The sequence below is a fragment of the Sorex fumeus genome, unplaced genomic scaffold, assembly GCF_029834395.1.
Source record: "Sorex fumeus unplaced genomic scaffold, SorFum_2.1 ptg000130l, whole genome shotgun sequence".
Lineage (NCBI taxonomy): Eukaryota > Metazoa > Chordata > Mammalia > Eulipotyphla > Soricidae > Sorex > Sorex fumeus.
This window is the reverse complement of record NW_026606187.1, coordinates 8,722,446-8,741,370: the sequence shown is the minus strand read 5'-3', so window position 1 is coordinate 8,741,370 and position 18,925 is coordinate 8,722,446. Positions and strand designations below refer to the sequence as shown.

Genomic DNA, 18,925 nt, shown 5'->3' with positions numbered 1-18,925 from the left:
CCCAGCGCCGGGGGCGCCCCGCACGCCGCTTATATAGCCCCGCCGCCCCTTCCCGTCAGCCCCCGCGGCGCTCGCTCCTCATTGGCTCGCCCCGGCACCCGTTCGAGGGGCGCGGAGCCAATCGCTGCCCAGCGCAGGGCTTGAAATCGAGGTCAAAGGCGAGCCCGGGCGCGCCCGGGCCGCGGGGGCGGGGCCCCGGGGCGGCCAATCCGCGCGCGGGAGAGGGCCGCTGCCCCGCCCAGACAGGGACGGAGCGGTTGAACGGCCCGGACCCCAGGTGGTGGGGCCGCCCCTGGTTCTGCCTGCTGAAGCTGCTGGGAGATGAGGGTCCGCGTGAGGTCACGGAGGAGCCTGCTAGCTGCGATGTCACTAACCGGGCTGGCTAAGACCGCGTTTTACCCCCACTCATCACAGATAGCTTTGTAACTGCATCTCAGGGTGATTCAATAAATAGTAAAGATTAATAATGGTGAATATGTATTTTTTAAAGATCCCGTTTCCTAATCCTTGCTGTACCCCCTAGGGGACCCTTCGAATTCCTGCTCTGGCTGCCCTACGCCAGACCACTGAACCGTTGGGTTGGTTCGGTTTTGTGATTTAAGAGATTTAAGAGACTCGTGACCACCTTGTGAGATCGAGAACAAGCGGTTATTTCTGCAGACTTCCCTTTTATATCCATCAGGAATAAATTCTCAGCTTGAGGGGCCCGAGCAATAAATAGGACAGCAGGTACTGTACTATTTGCCCTGCACGCAGCTGACCCGGTTGGATTTCTGGTATCCCGTATTTTTCCTCCAGCCAGTCGGGAGTGATCCCTGAGCACTGCCAGGTGTGACCCCGAACCAAAACAAAAATAAATCCTCAGTTTGAAAGAGGCTCGGGTGTGGTTTAATCTGGGTAGTTCAAATGTGAAAACGGAGGCTTAGAGTTGTCTGGTTTGGTCAGAGTCTTTAGGCACATTTTACAAGTTACTTTCCTCCAGAAAGGAACTGGTTCTGACAGAAAATTAGCTTGTAAAGCAAAGTTCCTAATTTAGAAGTAGAGTAGGATTGAGGCATTTCTACATTTTCTTATTTTCTCTTCAGGATTACAAAAATACATTATTAACAAGTGCTTTTCTTTTTTAATAGTTTGGGGGGTTGGGCAAACCTGGCAATGTGGCAATGCTCAGGGGTTACTCCTAGAAGTGCTCAGGGGACCAACATATGGGATGCCAGGGATCGAACGTGGGTCAGCCATGTGCAAGGCAAGCACTCTACCTGCCAGACTATCACTTCATCCTTTTAATAAAAATTTCTGCCAGATGCTAGCTGCTACTCATACCATGATCTTTTTTTTTTTTTTGCTTTCTGGGTCACACCCAGCGATGCACTGGGGTTCTTCCTGGCTCTGCACTCAGGAGTTACTCCTGGCGGTGCTCAGGGGACCATATGGGATGCTGGGAAATGCCCTACCCGCTGTGCTTTCTCTCCAGTCCCCATCACACCATTTTTAAGTTTCAGCGTTTTGTCCTCTGTAGTAGTGTTTTAAGCCATTGAATTCAAGTAATTACCAGGTTTTTAAGGGACAGACCACACCCTGGCACTTAAGAGAGCCAGGGTCACAGGGACATTGCTGGGTGGGAAACAGGTAGAAATACGTTCTCTGAGGAGTTGCAAGGGAAAGTGATGAGGTAAGGGCCACCCAATAGAATGATGGGGGGAAAAAATAGGTTATTTAGGTTGGCAGTGGCAGCCTGTTGGTAAAATTGCCAGGAATCATTCTTGTCTGCACTCCAGGGACCATTTGCAGTGCCAGGAACAAAACCCGGTCGGCTGTGCACAAGGAAAGTTCCCTTGCCTGCTCTCTGGACTCTCTCTTCAGTCCTGGGGAGATTTTATAGCAATCGAGTTTAAGAGTAGCACCCCAACACAAGACAGGAATGACTGACATATATAGGTATGTATATATATATATATATATATATATTCCGATTACAGCTTTCATTTGAACTTTGTACACATCAGATGTGATCTTTCGAAGGGCACCAAGATGACAGTTGATATAAACCCTCTAACATTAGCAGTAATAAATGCAATGCTTATTGAAACAAACTAGATTCTTTTTTGCCTTTTTTCTTTTTTCTAAATACACCAGGGAACATGAACTTTGGGAACAGAAGTTTGGGCTTTATTTTTTTTTGGGGGGGGGGCTTTTTGGGTCACACCTGGCGATGCACAGGGGTTACTCTTGGCTCTGCACTCAGGAATTACCCCTGGTGGTGCTCAGAGGACCATATAGGATGCTGGGAATCGAACCCGGGTTGGCCATGTGCAAGGCAAACGCCCTACCCGCTGTGCTACTGATCCAGCCCCAGGAACATAAGTTTTTAAATCATCAAAATTAAGCTGAATAATTGGGCCTTATTACTGAGCCCTTTCTCTTAGTTGTTAAACATAGCCTACTGTTCTGCAAGACTAAGGAGTCAGAGATTAGGGCTCAAAGGTCTAGTGTTCACACCGTGCATTCTAGTGGCCTGGACTCCACCCGCTCTGGACTCCCAACAGCCGGGCTGCAGGGGAGGTGACCCCTCACCACCACCCCACACCTGTATCAGTAACACAATTCTTAAGTTTTCAATAGCTTAGCATTAATGCTTTTGAAATAGCTATCCATATACTAAAAGTAAATTTCCTATAACCTACTGGACCAATAAATCAAGAGCTTAAGTGCTTAGATTTCAAGACTTTATTTTTTGAAAAACAGGTATTTCATACATCTTTGCCATGTTAATGCAAATATGCATAAAGTAGGCGTGTACTTTTGTTTTCCAAAAGATGCATTATGAACGTCCCCCCCCCCCCCCAAGCTGGTGTGATTCGACTTTTAACCTTAAATACAATCACAAAATTATTCCCATTAGGAGGCATTACCACCTTTTTTGTACAGAGAAGCCATTTTATCTATACAGTGTTATTAGGACAACGAAGAGTCTGTTCAACTCAATTTGCTCTTATAATAATAAGAGTAGAGAAAATTAACAAGTATATGATGTCATTGCCACTGACATTACAAGTAGAAATATAGGAAAAATTTAAACCAGCGAAATAACTGACCGTAAAACAAGAATTTTAAAGAGGAGCCGAAACCAAGGCTGTCAAAAAAGAACAAAGGAAATCAGCCTGTTTTGAAAGACATTCTACAAGGTCTGCATTTCACAACATACAATTCCTGAAGTGTACAAGCTCCGAAAGTCCAGCTCGTCGTATGACATTTTGACATTAGCACAACAGTTTGTCCCACAGGAGCCCAGCCAGTTCCCACTGAAAGCAAAGAGACTCAAATGGTTCATGTACCATTCACTCCCCCTTGAACCTCTTTGGCCCTTTTGTAATCAGGGGTGGCGACACGGTTACCCAAGCTGGAAAGTAGGGGAAGTGCAACAAGCCCTGCGTGTTCAAGACAGTGACTTTGCCTCCCACAATGCAACAGACATTTTTGAAGTGCTCGATCCTTCTCTCACGGCAACTAATACAACCCAAGCAATGACCTTCTTCAGTGACCTTCATATTAACATACACTTCGAATACCTCTGATTTAAGTGGGAGAAGTCCTAGCTCTAAATCACTGGCATTTTAAAAGCTCAACAAGCTGTAGACTAAACGTTCTATTTTTGTGTGAAACAAAGATTGAAATGTGCTAACAGTAAAGCATTCACTGATTTTATTTTTTAAATGTATTTGAATAGGACTAACAGGCTAACTGCAGGTGCTTGTTTTATATGAAAAGAACTGGGAGAAAAGAAGAACCAGCCCCTTTGATTTTAGTACTGCCAAAACAAGTAAGCCCCAGAGGAATTACAAATATGTGGAGGAAAATAGGCCAGGAAGACTTTTTGCTTTGAAGGACTGCCTATAATACCCCCAATTTGAAAGGACCTAAGATTGCACATTAACTCTATTATTTGGCTGTACTTGCATTGCCCGGCTCGACATTTTTTTAATGGCTCTTTCCTTGAATTTCACACATCAGAACAACCACAATTTAAACAAAAACAAAAACAAAAACACCCAAAACAATGCAGGTAACACCAAACACTGAACAATACTAAGAAAACTACGAAGCTTCAGTGATAGAGGCAAATGTATAGGGCAGAAGTGTTGTGAGTTTTTCTTTGTATTAGAAACCCTCACCCCAAACTGGGTTTGGGCGATTAAAAAACAAAAGAGGCGATTTAAGAAAGCCGATCAAGAGCTTGATTATCAGTTCTCACACAAAACTCTCATTCATCTCAAAAATAACTCACGAGTGTCAGACACAAAAGAATCTTAAAATCATCTAGCAAAACCTAAAGAACTCATGGCCAGAAATAATGAGATACCGTAAGATACACCGAAGATAGTGAGGAACTACTCTGCCTCCAAAGCCCGACAGAGGAATCAACACAAAAAGCAGGCAACTCTAGCAAATAAAAGGCAAAAAGCAGGATAACTTCCATTTCTAAGGGTACTTGAATGGAGAGGCTGTGGGGAGTAGGTGACTGTACTCCATGAGTCTTAGAGAAAGGAAGAGAGGAGAATCCCTGGTTTTCCACAGGTATTTTTTATCATCAAAAAGGTGTCTGACTTACTCCTAGCTAGAGTCACGCTACCCACTTGCGATTTAACATGATAATTTCTCCAACCCAGTTCAATCTTCTCTCTGCTCTATCACCAGGCCCTTGACCAGTGATCCGACTTGTTTAGCTCACTTACAGTAAGTTAGAACGGCCCAACTGACATCCCGGATGAAGTCAGGCAGACACGCATCTTACTATCAGGGGTGCAGCCTAGAGCAATCTTAGAAGTGCTGCCTGGCCCAAGGGCGGACACAGATATGCCACACTGGAGCCATTCTGATCGGAAGCGTGGAGAAGTCATCAGAGGCACATGTTTGGATATAAAGCTGTTTTGTTTTTGCTTGGATAAGGTTCCAGGTACCTCTGAAGCCTGAAATTTATAGGCAATAAAATTCACCTATTTATCTAGTTTATCAAAGATGAAGCAATTTCTGAACATCGCCTATAGGGACAGACTAGTGTGAATGGGTTTCCTCATTTGTAATAAAAGTTTGTTCCATCTGACGATAAAAACATTTGCGGAATAAGCGCTGTTTACTCTTGAGAGAGCAAAGGTAATCAAGTGATGAACGCAATGGCCCCCCAGCCTCTAGGAAATAAAAAAAGCAGAGTGCAAAGCACAGTATGGCATTATTATTCCAGCTAGGCTGTTTGGACTGTGAAATAAGGCTTAGAATGAAGGAAAGAAACTGTGATGCTCTAGGCTTCTTAAATTAAAACTGGACACCCAGGAATTCAGAAAGACCACCATTTCCTGCAATACTTGTAACAGGTTCTTAAAAAAGCACTGATACTGAGATGCATTCTCTTCCACTGAAGGGTAGAGATTAATGTGGCAATGAGAATACAAAAAAAGGCCAGAACTATGTAGAATTTTCCCTTAATACCTCTTAAATTGGCAACTAGAAAGAGACCATATAGTCCTAATCTAAAAATGTACTCAAAATTTCTTTCTTGGGGTATGGAGTGGGGGTGTTGTTTGGGGCCACAGCTGGCAGTGCTCAGGAGCTATTCCTGGCTCTCTGCTCAGGAGTGACCTGTGGTGGTGCTCGGGAGGAACATTAGGTGCCGGGGATCTAACTGGTGTAGGCTGCATTGCAAGGCCAGTGCCTTATCCCTGTACTGTCTCTTCGGCCTTCGGTCAAGATTTTCATCGTACTCACTTTCATTGTTGATATGGAACTTGCAGAATCTTAGTCTGGATTTTTATTTTGGATCAACAATTAAACTTACAGCCAGTACTGAAATGCAATGCTCAATTTAAGGAAACCTTGATCATGAATTCACAACTACGTACTACTGAACAGCAAAGTAGTAAAATTTTGCAAAAAAGTAAAATGGTTCACAGACGAATCACTGAACTCAGTAAAAAGATGGTGGTGGTTCTCACTGCTGTTTCACACACATGTGTTAAAATTCCAGGTAAACAAGCAAATGAAAAAACCAAACTATAAAACCATTTCACTCTCCACCTCCACCAGAACATCACTTTATTATTAATCTGTCATCAACAATGTAAATTCAAGTAGGTCCTCTATCCTGGTTTTTCAAAAGATAAACGATTACACTGGAGATTAGCTATTTTCTAAGGAAAAAAAAAAACTACTGCTATCACAGAAGAGGGAAATTTTGAATGACCTTCCCAAATGCACACCGTAAGCACAGGAAGTGTGCAGCAAATTGTACATCTGTTCGAGTTGTTACTTTTGAATGCACAGTGACAATTCTGGAAACTGTACATGATAGAATCACAGAAAAGAATAACCAGAATTAGATTTGTGTGTGATCTTCAGACTTTTAGGCCATCCTTGAATTTTCCATGTTAACAGTGGGTTTTGGAGAAACTGCTGTTGATCGCTCCCAATGTAGGCTGTTAACAGCGTCGAGACAGAAGTGGGAGAAAGAAAAGGGTGGAAATGAAAGTGGAATTGGAAAGATGGCTAATCTACAGGATCCAGTAAAAGGCGGGCGGGCAGGTAGGGGGTGGGGGGTGGGGGAGGAGGATGTGGGCTGATGTTGTTTTCCCTTCATTTCAGAAGTTCTTCCAACGTAGTGTATCTGTTACATAACTCTCCGCTTTCAGTCCATTTCTGAAATTCATATCGCGTAGCTTTTTTGTACTCACTGGTCAACCCAACCAGTATTGCTGCCAAGCAGCAAAGTGTTACACGAGAATCTGAATGCATCCAATCTTCCTTGGCTGTGATTTCTTCGCGGCCCCAGTTTTCTGTTTCTGAGCGGGGTGTTTTCCTGGAGCGCACACGCAGGGTCAGGTGGATTGGAGCTCCGAGTCACTCTGTGCTCCACAGTGTCCCCGCCGCTTTCTGCAGCTAACCTCCCGACACGTGTGCAGCTGTTCTGTCGCGGCAGAAAGACAATCTCCGTGTTCAGGCGGTGAGCTGGCTTTCCTTCACCCTTGACCCTGGGGTGCAAGCCATGGTGTGGGGCGTATCCCTGAGTGCAGCTGCCCTGCAGGATTCACTTCCGAGCGCACCGAGATTTCCTAGGTTTCCTCAGAGTAAGGCCCCAGTTGCATCACCACCGACTGTGGTGTGGCTTTGGATGCCTGAGGCTGAGTTGATTCTGGTGGACGTCTGACCTCGCTTAACCAGACTCATCTACTGCTTGCCCTTCACACCCAGGCTGTCCAACCTTCATACAGCTGAGCCAAGTTATCTAGATTAGTTGCTTCCTTAATGACATAGTCAACCTGTGAAAATAGGCAGGAGAGTGTTTCGAGTCATTCAATATTCCAATGGACACGCATCACCCATGAATCCTAGAAACTTATCACCCGAAGGACGCTTCCCACAAGGTTGCAGAGCCTACAAGACGTGCATCTAGGGAACAGCGTAACTTCACTGAGCCTTATAAAGCCCCGGCATGAAGAGAAAACCCTACTGAGACGTGATCCATGCAGCCATGCTCAGCTATATCTTCTTTCATACCAAGACAATCCCCTTCACATTCAGAGCATTCACCCACGTCCATTGGTAAATGCTCACTACATATACTGCATTAAATTATAGGTGGAAAACTGCTCGCCAACAAAGAGATCTACCCTAACTTCACCCCTGAAAGCCCTCTCTCTCCTCTCTTCTCTCCTCCCCTCCCTCCCTCCCTCCTGTGCCCCCAAACAGCACTGCCTATGGGTTATACCCAGTAACAGAGCTGGAAGGTGGCTCCTGGGGGAACTGGAATCCTGGGGTGCCAAGGATGGATTTTCCTGACCCCTCCCCAGGTTTCTTTCATATAAACTTTAATCACTACTGAGAATAAAAAGCACACAAGTCAAGCCTCTTTTCATAAATGATATTAGAGGATTGTATAGTTATAAAAGTACACAATCCATTTACCTACCAAAAATTTTCTAAAGATAACCTGTCTCACTCAAAGGAAAGAGAAAAAAATGGACTGCCCTGCCACAGAGGCAAGGTGGGGTGGGGGAGATGGGATGGGGGTGGTGGGAGGGATATTGGGATCATTGGTGGTGGAGAATGGGCACTGGTAGAGGGATGGGTACTCGATCATTGTACGACTGAAATGCAAGCATGACAGTTTGTAAGTCTGTACCTGTACCCCACGATGATTCACTAATAAAAAATTTAATAATTAAAAAAAAAAAAGATAAGTTGTATCAGACACTTTCCCAGTTTTTGACAAAAGCTTGTTAAACTTCATGCTTCGTATGGGAGTGTCCCAGATATGATCCCCGCAAGCACTACCAGGTACCACACAAAAACAGAAGTCACATCACTGACAAGAGTTGTCCTAGGGGCTGGAGCGATAGCACAGCAGGTAGGGCGTTTGCCTTGCATGTGGCCAACGCAGCATCCCACATGGTCCCCTAAGCACCATCAGGAGTGATTCCTGAGTGCAGAGCCAGGAGTAACCCCTCTGCATTGCCGGGTGTGACCCAAAAAGCAAAACAAAACAAAACAAAAAAAGTAGTCCTGCCCCAAAAGTTGACTCTAGTAACAAAACATCAGACAAATAGAAACTGGAGCCCATTCTGCAAACACAATCTGAGCATACTTAAAAAAAAAAAAAAGGAAAAATGTCAACATAATCAACACATAATAAAAAACCGGGAGCTGGTCTGAATACCAAGAGTCTAAAATAAGACGATAAGTAAAATGCAGGCTACATCCTGACTAGATCTTGTTTGGGGGATAAACAGCCAGGATGACACTTAGAGACCAACAAGACTGTGCAGGAGTGAGGCAGTTGCTCAGCAGCAAGCGTGAGCACACCACCACACAGGAAGAGGAAATTCTAGAGGAAAACATAAATAAATGATTGACCAAGGCTAGGTCAGAGCATATAAGCATTAACACAACTCTTCTGCAGGCTGAAAAAGTTCTAAACAAACATCTAGGAGTGGGAAGAGAAAATCCCTCCCCCCATCTAGATATATTAAAGAGAGAAATTCAGAGTGATATTTCTGGCAGATTGATATGCACTTTTATTAAATACTATTCCTCATCAAATGTCACCTTCACTTGAGACTTTCGGGCAGTCGATTTTTTTGTTTTTGTTTTGTTTGCTCAAGGACACTCCTAGTGAGGGGGACACACAGTGCCAGAGATCGACTCCAGGCCAGACACATGCCAAGCAGTCATCCCACCCACGGTACTACCTCTCCAGCTCTAAAGCCACACCATGTTGGGAGCATTTCAATGTGTAATTCAAGTTTTAAAAAAATTCATCACCTGTTCAGCAACTGACATCCTCCTGTTAGGATCAACATCCCGGCCCTCCAACTTGGCTTTCACTCTCTTCCACACACTGACCGCATAGGAGTTTCTTTCTTGCACAGCTATGAAGCAAAGGAAACAAATATTTAAGTCAAGCTTAAATGTGCTAAAATTTTCAAGGGACCCTTGTTCAAACTGATTATTACCTTTCCCAGTTTTAGGGTCCCTGACAGCCTTTTTGGGGCTACAGGCAACACTCTTGCCAGTCCCTGGAACGATGCTTGGTGGAGTATCAGCAGATGTAGCGAGATTCTTCTGAATCAGCTTTCGTGCATTCTGTGACATGACGTCTGGCTGAGTTTTCTGGCCAGTGTTGCTTCGGACAGCTGGAGGAAGAGTTGGCAGCTCAGTTAATAAGAAAAGCAAAACTAGGACGGCGACCCAGAGGGAAGGGCAGAGTGGTGCTCTCAACCCACTGACTACAAACTTACAATCTTGAAAATGGACTGCATTTTACAACCTCCAAGTCTTCATCGCTACAAACAGAAGTCTAGGCAATGAGGACATTGTATTGTGACATTATACTTCTATAAATCCTAACTGTCCAACAGTAGAAGATCAATACAGTTAAAAGTCATAAAATGTCCCTATATTTGGTAAATAATTTTTTTTGAAATCTGACGTTCCATTACATAAAATGGGGTAAGACAACAGAAGCATTTCACAAGCTCTTGAGCTCAGTGTCAGCTGTCTGCATGTACACAGAATCAACAACAAATTCACAGCAGCACGGCACATACTTCTATTATTTTCTAAGTTTATCTAGTAGGCATACACTTTATAATCACAACGTAGGCCTTTAAAGAGTACTTGAACACAAAGAATTTCTACTGTCTCACAAAATTCCTTTTTGGCGGGCCAGGATCAGATAGATCTACCAACCAGAGCCCAGGTGACCACATCCAGTGGTGCCGGGGAAGGGGTACAGTGGCCAGTAGACCTCTGCAATTTATGTTTCAACCCTTGAGCTATCTCTGCAATCCTCTCAAAAGTATTTTCAAGTTCAGGGACGAAGCAGGTAGGGCACGTTTGTCTTGCATGTCATGTGGCCAACCTGGTCAGGTTCTCGGCACCCCATATGGTCTCAGGGAGTGATCCCTGAGCAAAGCCTGGAGTAAGCACCGAGCACAGCCAGGTATGCCCCCCCCCGCCCCCAAAAGAAAGTATTTTAAAGTTAAACCATTTGAGATGTGACAGAGCTTAGTGTGTATCACTTTAATACAGTGGTGTAGAAGCATATTAGACATTTATGAGATAATATCTGAACTTTCTGTGCAAATTAAGAGACGAAGATTCTGAAGTAGGGAATTCTTACCTGCAGCAAAGGATGGCTGATAGGTAGTAGATGACGTGGGACTCGAACATTCATTTGTTGCATCGGTGACTAAGGGTGATGCAAAACTCACTAAATTATTATAGATACTGAAACACAAAACAAAGTAGCTTATTTATAAATGCTTAACGAAGTACTTATAAACTAAATAAAATTTGTTCCGCGAAATGTTTGACTTTTCCAGAAGGCATTCTTACCTCTGGCTTTGTGTTTTCAATTCTTTCAAGGTGGGAGTTATTTCCTGGAGCATTTCAACATGCTCCTGACTTCGAACCTGACCCATCGCTTGGACCAATGTAAACAGCACCGTCTGAATGTTGTCCTGCCATGATTTATATTCACCCAAGAACTGCCTAACACTGTTCTCATAGGGAACATCTTCGCCATCTGCCAGAGCAGCTTCTTCATCCTAGAATCAATATATTCAAGAATAAAAATCATTTGTAGATTCAATAATGAAACTTGAGACAGTCACTTCTTGAAATAAAAACATAAATGGTCTTCCAACAGTCCTATGTTTGATTCGCTATTTTCAGTTTAATTCCTTGTCTATAGGAATCTTACGTTCAACACACAATAAAAACTCCACAAACAAATAAGCCCGAAAACTAGATGTTACTATTCTGCAATGACAAAGTTAGCCTTTTCTGAGATCTCAGTTTATCAACGAGATTATGCAGGACCTGGAAGAAAGAGACAATGATTTCATTCACTTTTTAGATAACTTATAAGACTTTGTAAGGAAGGGTAGAGAAAAGTCTAACAGAAGAGAGACTGGAGGTTTAAAAACTCTGAGTCTATTTTCAAGTCTCAACTCTGTATGTACAAGTTATAAAACTTTGAGTGAATTAATTTCTTTAAGCCTCAGGTTTTCTGTGTACAAATAAGAATACTACTACCCCAAGCTGATGAAACACAAACCAATTACAAAGATACTGAAAAAGGTAACCCGAAATCATTTTGTTTACAAAACATCCCTTTCCCATACATGAAGCTACTTGTACTTTTATGAAAGTGGAGAAAGGAATCAGGGGTTAGCACTGGCCCTACCTTAGCCATGGCTTTTAGGAGATGTTTGACATCACCGAGCTGCCGGTTATGGCCCGTGAGAACAGCCTTGATACTGTCCACCAGATTCTGGATTGTTTCACAGACCATCTCGATCTGCTGCTCTTTCTCTGTCTGAACTGTCCTCTGAGTAGACATATCCTGGGTCAACTGTTTGTGTGCCGACAAAAGCCATTCTGAACTGCCAATTGGGTGTTCAAGATTAGTATCCTAAATAGAACAAACACTTATTTGGTTATATGGAACAAACATTTTAAGATTTTCTTCATCTTAAAAAGATACTTGTGGGGGCTGGAGCGACAGCACAGCGAGTAGGGTGTTTGCCTTGCATGTGGCCAACCCGGGTTCGATTCCCAGCATCCCATATGGTCCCCCGAGCATCGCCAGGAGTAATTCCTGAAATTCCTGAGTGCAGAGCCAGGAGTAACCCCTGTGCATCACTTGGTGTGACCCAAAAAGCAAAAAAAAAAAAAAGATACTTGTAACTCTGACAAAGAGTAATCTAGTTGTTGAGAACTGTACTGGCTACCTATAAAATAGCACTCAAGGGGATGGAGAGATAGTCCAGCAGGTAGTGTGTTTGCCTTGCACTCAGCATCCCATACAGTCTCGCAAGCACCACCAGGAGTAACAGGAGTAATTCCAGAGTGCAGAGCCAGGGCCAGAGCGATAGCACAGTGGGTAGGGCATTTGCCTTGCATGCGGCCGACCTGGCATCTCAAATGGTCCCCCGAGTACTGCCACGAGTAATTCCTGAGTGCAAAGCCAGGAGTAACCCCTGAGTATCGCCGGGTGTGACCCAAAAAGCAAAAACAAACGAACAAACAAAACAAACAAACAAAAAACCAAACAGTGCAGAGCCAGGAGTAAACCCTGAGGATAGTCAGCCAGATGTGACCCCGAAATATAAGCAAACAAGAATAATACATGAAAACAATTTAAACTATCTATGAAATATATACTGATGTTTTTTGCTTGTTCTGGGGCCACACCCAGAAGTACCTGGAAGCTACTCCTGGCTTGATGCTCAGGTGACTATGTAGGTGCTGGGAACTGAACCAAGTTTCTGTGTACAAAGAATATGCTCTATCTTTGAATACTGAGGACATGGTTTCAAGGGATAAAGGCTGAAATATATATATATACATATATATTTATAAATATATATATACATATATACATATATATTTATAAATATATATACATATATTTATATATATGTGTGTGCATATATATGTGTGTGTGTGCATATATGTATTTATATTTATATTTTGATTTTGTTCTGGGGTCACACTCCTGGCTCTGCACTCAAGGATGATCCCTGGCAAGACTCAGGGAACCGTATGTGGTGCCAGGGACAGAACCCAAATCAGCTGCATGCAAGGCAAGTGCCCTCCCCACTATACTATTGCTCTGGTCACTTTTTTCTGAAAAACCATAGAGGGAATAGGGAACTGAAAGTTTAAGACACGCACTACAGAAGAGGGGTAACAAACATCATCCACGAGCAGAATCCTAAACCTATGCTCAATCATTTTTTACTTTTCCCTGTGGTGTCAGAGGTCAAACTCAAGAACTTACACATGCAAGGTAAGTGCTCTGCTGCCTAACTACACCCTCATCCATAAATCTCTCTATAAAACAAAATCAGAGGGGCGAGAGTGACAGCAGAGCAGGTAGGGCACTTGTCTTGCATGCGGCTGACCTGGGTTCAAGCCTAGCATCCCATAGGTCCCCCTGAGCCCCACCAGGAGTAATCCATGAGCACAGAGCCAGGAGGGGTCCTGAGAACCACCAGGTGTGGCCCAATAAATAAAGCAATCAGAGAGACCTGGACAGTAGTTCAAAGGGACGGAGTCCATGCCTGGCATCTGCAGGGCCAAGGTTTGCTCCCCGGCACCATATGGTCCCTCCAACCCTGCCAGGCAGAGCCCTGTTGGTTCCAGCGCCACAGAAGAGCACCCCCCCCCCCAACAAGATTCATCAATTATTTAAAAAACCCAAACTTAATAGTACACAGCCTAACACCTTCCTATAAACCATGAATGCCAATTTAGCTGACTGCTATTTCAGCCCTTTCTCTTACCCGGTCAGAACCTCACTCCCACCACCCTGCTCTCTGGCCTATTTCCAGTGCCGCCTAAGTCATCTTCCAGGAAATCATTCCCCTCCCCTCCATACCCTCACACCCTGCGGGGGGCGTTTCCAGAATCCTTTTTTGAGTTTTTCAATCATTGTGCTGTTTGTGTCAATAATGAGTTCTTTTTGACTGAGAACAAGAGGCAGGCATCACAGTATCTAGCAGAGCAAACTTGTATAGCTAGTACAAGCTCAATGAATGCAAATTAAGTGATTCTATGACATAAACCTGGGGGTATACTACTGACCTTCCTGTCTTGTATCAAGTGTCTACTCCCACCAAGACTCATGACTCACCACTCTCTGTAACAAACGAAGCTCTAAATCAGAGACGGAACTGTTAAACTGTGATGCAAATGAACACATTTGCTGACACCGTTTGATCAGTTCAAATAATGCAGCATCCAGGTTTAAGGCTTCTGCAGTTCTAGTTCGTAAACTTTCAAAATGAATGATATTGCTGCAGAGGAAAGTGACCTGTGAAGAAGCAAAAGGAAAAAGGAAATAACGGCAATGAAGATGCTGCAATTAATAACATGAGAAAAATACCAGCTATTTATTTCTAGGCTTTAACACCAAAATTGGTCCTGAAGATGCATAAGGGTATGCGAGAGGCACCTGAGACAATCAGGCAAAATATATACTAGGTGACTGGTCTGTACAAAATTTACTCCATAACAGAACTATGTCATATTCTGCTGCAATTTATGCTATGCCCAACTTTCACTATTTAAATTGTTACTGAATTATTCTCCTTCTGCTCCAACTCTAAGTATAAAGATCACAAAACAAGACCAGAGACACAATGCAGTGGTTAAGGAGCCTCACTTGCGCATGTCCACCCCAATTCAGTCCCTGACACCCTATCAGGCTCCCTGAGCACCGCCAGGAGTGATCCATAAATGCAAAGCTAAAAACAGCCACTGAGCACCATATGATGTTCCTCCTCATGCCCTCCCAATCACAGAACAAATAACTGAGAGTGTTACTAATACCATGATTGTGTACTTAACTAGCTCTTTCTTAGATACATACTGAAATATTTACAGACGAAATTATGTGATGCAGTCAATATGGAAAGAACAAGACAATGGAAGTTTAATAATGGCTAATTTTGGTAATCAATAGATATAATGGGTATGAGGATCATCCTAATGGTCCAATTATGCACTTAACTGAAAATTTACATGGCACAGCGGTAGGGCGTTTGCCTTGCGCCTAGCCAGCCCGGCCAAGAGGGTTTGATTCCCCCGCCCCTCTCGGAGAGCCCGGCAAGCTACTGAGAGTATCACGCCCTCACGGCAAAGCCTGGCAAGCTACCATGACGTATTCGATATGCCAAATACAGTAACAAGTCTCACAATGGAGATGTTACTGGGCCTGCTTGAGCAAACTGATGAATAACAGGAGGACCGTGACCATGGTTTTATTTTTCCTATTACCCCCCCCCATAACAATATTTCAATACAAAACCCCTGGTAGACCACAAAGTCACTTAGACATTTTACTGCTATGTGGAAAAAATTAATATCAAATCTCTGGATCAGCTTGCTGTATATAGAGACTCTTAGAGCAATATGGAGTTAAACTCCAGAGATTGAATTTGTGCCGATTTTTGTGTTTGATTGGGAAGCATAATGCTCTAGGCAGGGAACTGTGGATTTAGCCAGAGGAATGTCTCCTGAGGTCAGCTGATCCTTCTTTCCAGTTCAGGGAGCTAAAGGGTGGCTCCTGACCCCTGCTCCCAGATCCCCCACTCCTGCCCCCCGTAACTTCCATGCAGTTATATAACCCTGCAACTGAAAACACAGATGGAGATGGGGCAGGGGCAACAGCACAATGAGCTGGGTGCTCGCCTGGCCAGCTGGAACGGGAAGTCCAATCTCTGACACTGGGTGGCCACCAAGCAGAGCCTAGAGCAGCCCAACTACCTCTGGGCCCCCAGACCAACACCAAAGACAGCACACAGTACCTGACTTGCTCTTTGGCTCTCCTTAAGAACCAGATTTCGTCTGTCGGCTATTGTTGCTTCGAAATCTTGTAGCACAGGTGCCAGTGCAGGGTTGGCACCACCTGCCCACTTGAGTCGCTGTTCAATACTTGCTTCAAGAGCTGCTAGCTTCTCCTATGGAAGTCAGCAGAATTTCAGAGAATCAGGACAAATTTCCTGTCTGTTCAGCATTTTACAGGGTACTTGGCAGTCAAAACAAGCACGCAGGACAGGGCAAACAGAATTCCGAAAACATGCCTAACACTAACTCTTGAAATGAACATTGATTTCACTTTGAATATCTGAGGTGTACACTGGTATGGAGAGGCAAGATTAGCCTTAAAGTTTGCAGAAAGAAGTTTCAACTTTATTGGTATTCCCCTCCACCACCCAACAATAACACGCACTGACCACCAGTGGGAGGAAGAGGAGAGGAGGAATGCAAAGCTGTTAGTTGAAAGTTTTCCATGGGGAAGGGGAGACTCTGGCCCCGTGGCACAAAGCAGTGGCGCCCGGGAGCAGAGGCCGGCCCCACACACCTGCACGGTGGTGATGGAAGCCTCGATCTGGCCCAGAGTGTGGAGCTTCTTCTTCATGCTGGTCAGGATGGCCGACCGAGGTGGGGGTGTGACAGACATGGTTTGTGGTCGATTGATGAGGAGATCTTCATGCTGCCACTGGACAGGGACAGAAAGATGTGATCAGACCACAGAATACATCCTTTAGAGCAACGGGTATGTAGAGGTATGAGTCACACGCAGGGAAGGAAAAAAACAACACCCAGGTACAGCCCAGGGGAGTAGGCGGCAGAGAGCAGTGAAGGAACATCTCCTGCAGTCACAAGCAGGTGAAAGACGTTCTGAGGTACATAATGGCAAGCGGATTCTCAGATCCATAATGACAGTTCTTGGGGCTGGAGGCACAGCACAGCCGGTAGGTTGCTTGCCTTGCACACGCCAAGCCAGGTCCAAGCCCCTGCATCCTGGATGTCCCCAGAACCCACCAGGAGTGATCCCTGAGTGCAGAGCCAGGAGGAAGCCCTGAGCGGCACCAGGTGTGGCCCCAAAACAAAACCAACAACAGAACAAAAATAATCTAAACCTGTGTCCTAACATACAAAAACATCTAGTACACAACCCCCCCCCGCCCCGCCCCTCTGCAAAGACAAGGCTCAGTTGGGGCACCGCAGAGCATGCTGCTTGCAGGGGGAGGGGAGGGTACACAGAACTGCCCACATGGAGGCCACACGAGTGTCTGTGAGCAGCACTGCAGTGTCTCTGGGGGAACCATCTGGACAGAAGTGACAGAGAAAGACAACAGGGGACAGATGACCGAGCCATCTGGTATGCTCTAAGGTCACCCCAGAGGACACAAGTGACCACAGATTACAATGGAAAAGATATGCATAGTGCTTAACGTTTACAAAGTGTTCAGATGAATAAAACTCAAAGGATTTTTTAAATGTTTTCCACACAGTCGTGAAAGTTTTAAAGAAATAAACTCCCAAACACATAAAATTTAATTAACATTTTTACATTTCTTTTTAGAATGAAACATTTTTTTTCAGGAATTGCAAAAAAGGGCCATGATGATAGTGCAAAGGGTTAATGCACATGTTTTGCAGTCCTGGATTCAAATTCTGGCACCAGGTGATTCGTCCAAGCATCACTGGGATAGTCCCTTGAGCATTGTGCTAGCACCCAGTGGCCCCCAAACAGAAACAACCCAAGATTACATGAATTATTTATAAACAGACAAAATTAATGGGACCAGCAAGGTAGCTCAAGGAGCTGAGCACATGCTTTACATGTCAGAGGCCCAGGGTCCAGCCCTAGCCCCACATGAGCCCTGAGCATAGCCAGGAAGAAGCTCGGAGTTCAGAGTTGAGTACACTTAAGACCCAAGACTCCCTCTAAAAAAAAAGAAAGAAAGAAAATGAAAAATGAAAAGCTAAGGGTTAGACTACAGGGAGAAGAAAATAGGGTGGCTCTAAACAGATCCGAGGAAAACACAGTATATTACTCCACTGGTTACAAGCTGGCTGAAGATACTGAAATCATTTGAAAAGGAAATGTACAAAAGCTATTTAATTGTATATAGTCACTTAAATCCACATGGTCACCAATCCTTGAGGGATACTGTATCCATTCTACAGACAAGGAACATATACCTGGAGGGGGGGGGGGGGCATTAAACTCAAGTTTACATACATCTCATTGGGATCCAAATCCATTTCATTCACAAAGCCTCTGATGCCTCACTGCTCTGCTCTAACAAATCATTTGCTAAAAATAGGCTTTAAAAGCGATTCCTGAATGAAGACAGATTTACGCACAAAACTTCCTAACATCATTAGAGCATCAAAAAATAAATAGTTTTAGAAACAATATAAACAGGACTGGAGCGACAGCACAGCGGGTAGGGTGTTTGCCTTGCAGGCGCCTGACCCAGGTTCGATTCCCAGGATCCCATATGGTCCCCTGAACACCGCCAGGAGTGATTCCTGAGTTCAGAGCCAGGAGTAACCCCTGCGCATTGCTGGGTGTGATCCAAAAAAGCAAAAAAAAAAAAAACCAAACCAAAATAAAACAAAACACACACACACACACACACACACACACACACACACACACACACACACACCCCCCAAGAAATAATCTAAACAATAAACAATACAGGAAGCACATTCATATACTGGGGGTGGAAAAAACTCAACCATTAGAAATTATACTCAAAAGCAATACCCATACAAAAAAACAAAATCAAAAATCAAAAGGACCAAAGTATAAAAAACAACTAATCTCAAATACATAAAAACAAGAACGTACATTTTAAGGGTGATTTGCCTGGGCAGACACAATTCAGAAAGTTAAAATTTTTCTTTATAGTGTTTCACAGTAATTCACTGCATTTTTCCAAACTCCTACACCAAGGGGAAACTCACAGCAGTTGAGAAACACCAGAGCCAAGACTGCCTCTTGGGTGCAGAGTACATGGCTCACACACTGAGGCCCTGGGTTCGGCTGCGAGCAGCATCGATA

At 44.2% G+C, this 18,925-nt stretch overlaps 1 protein-coding gene across 1 annotated transcript in view; it reads right to left on the bottom strand.

Annotated features, from left to right (window-relative positions):
• Window positions 1-2,619: 2,619 nt before the first annotated feature.
• SMG1 (SMG1 nonsense mediated mRNA decay associated PI3K related kinase) overlaps window positions 2,620-18,925 on the bottom strand; it is a 113,544-nt gene continuing 97,238 nt past the window's right edge. The window contains exons 55-63 of the mRNA XM_056138946.1: window positions 16,424-16,561; window positions 15,867-16,019; window positions 14,192-14,371; window positions 11,738-11,965; window positions 10,885-11,096; window positions 10,670-10,776; window positions 9,501-9,680; window positions 9,310-9,416; window positions 2,620-7,307 (exon numbers count right to left, since the gene is read on the bottom strand). Of these exons, the coding sequence (XP_055994921.1) occupies window positions 7,230-7,307; window positions 9,310-9,416; window positions 9,501-9,680; window positions 10,670-10,776; window positions 10,885-11,096; window positions 11,738-11,965; window positions 14,192-14,371; window positions 15,867-16,019; window positions 16,424-16,561 (1,383 nt within the window). The 3' untranslated portion in view covers window positions 2,620-7,229. The remainder of the gene's footprint in view (window positions 7,308-9,309; window positions 9,417-9,500; window positions 9,681-10,669; window positions 10,777-10,884; window positions 11,097-11,737; window positions 11,966-14,191; window positions 14,372-15,866; window positions 16,020-16,423; window positions 16,562-18,925) is intronic.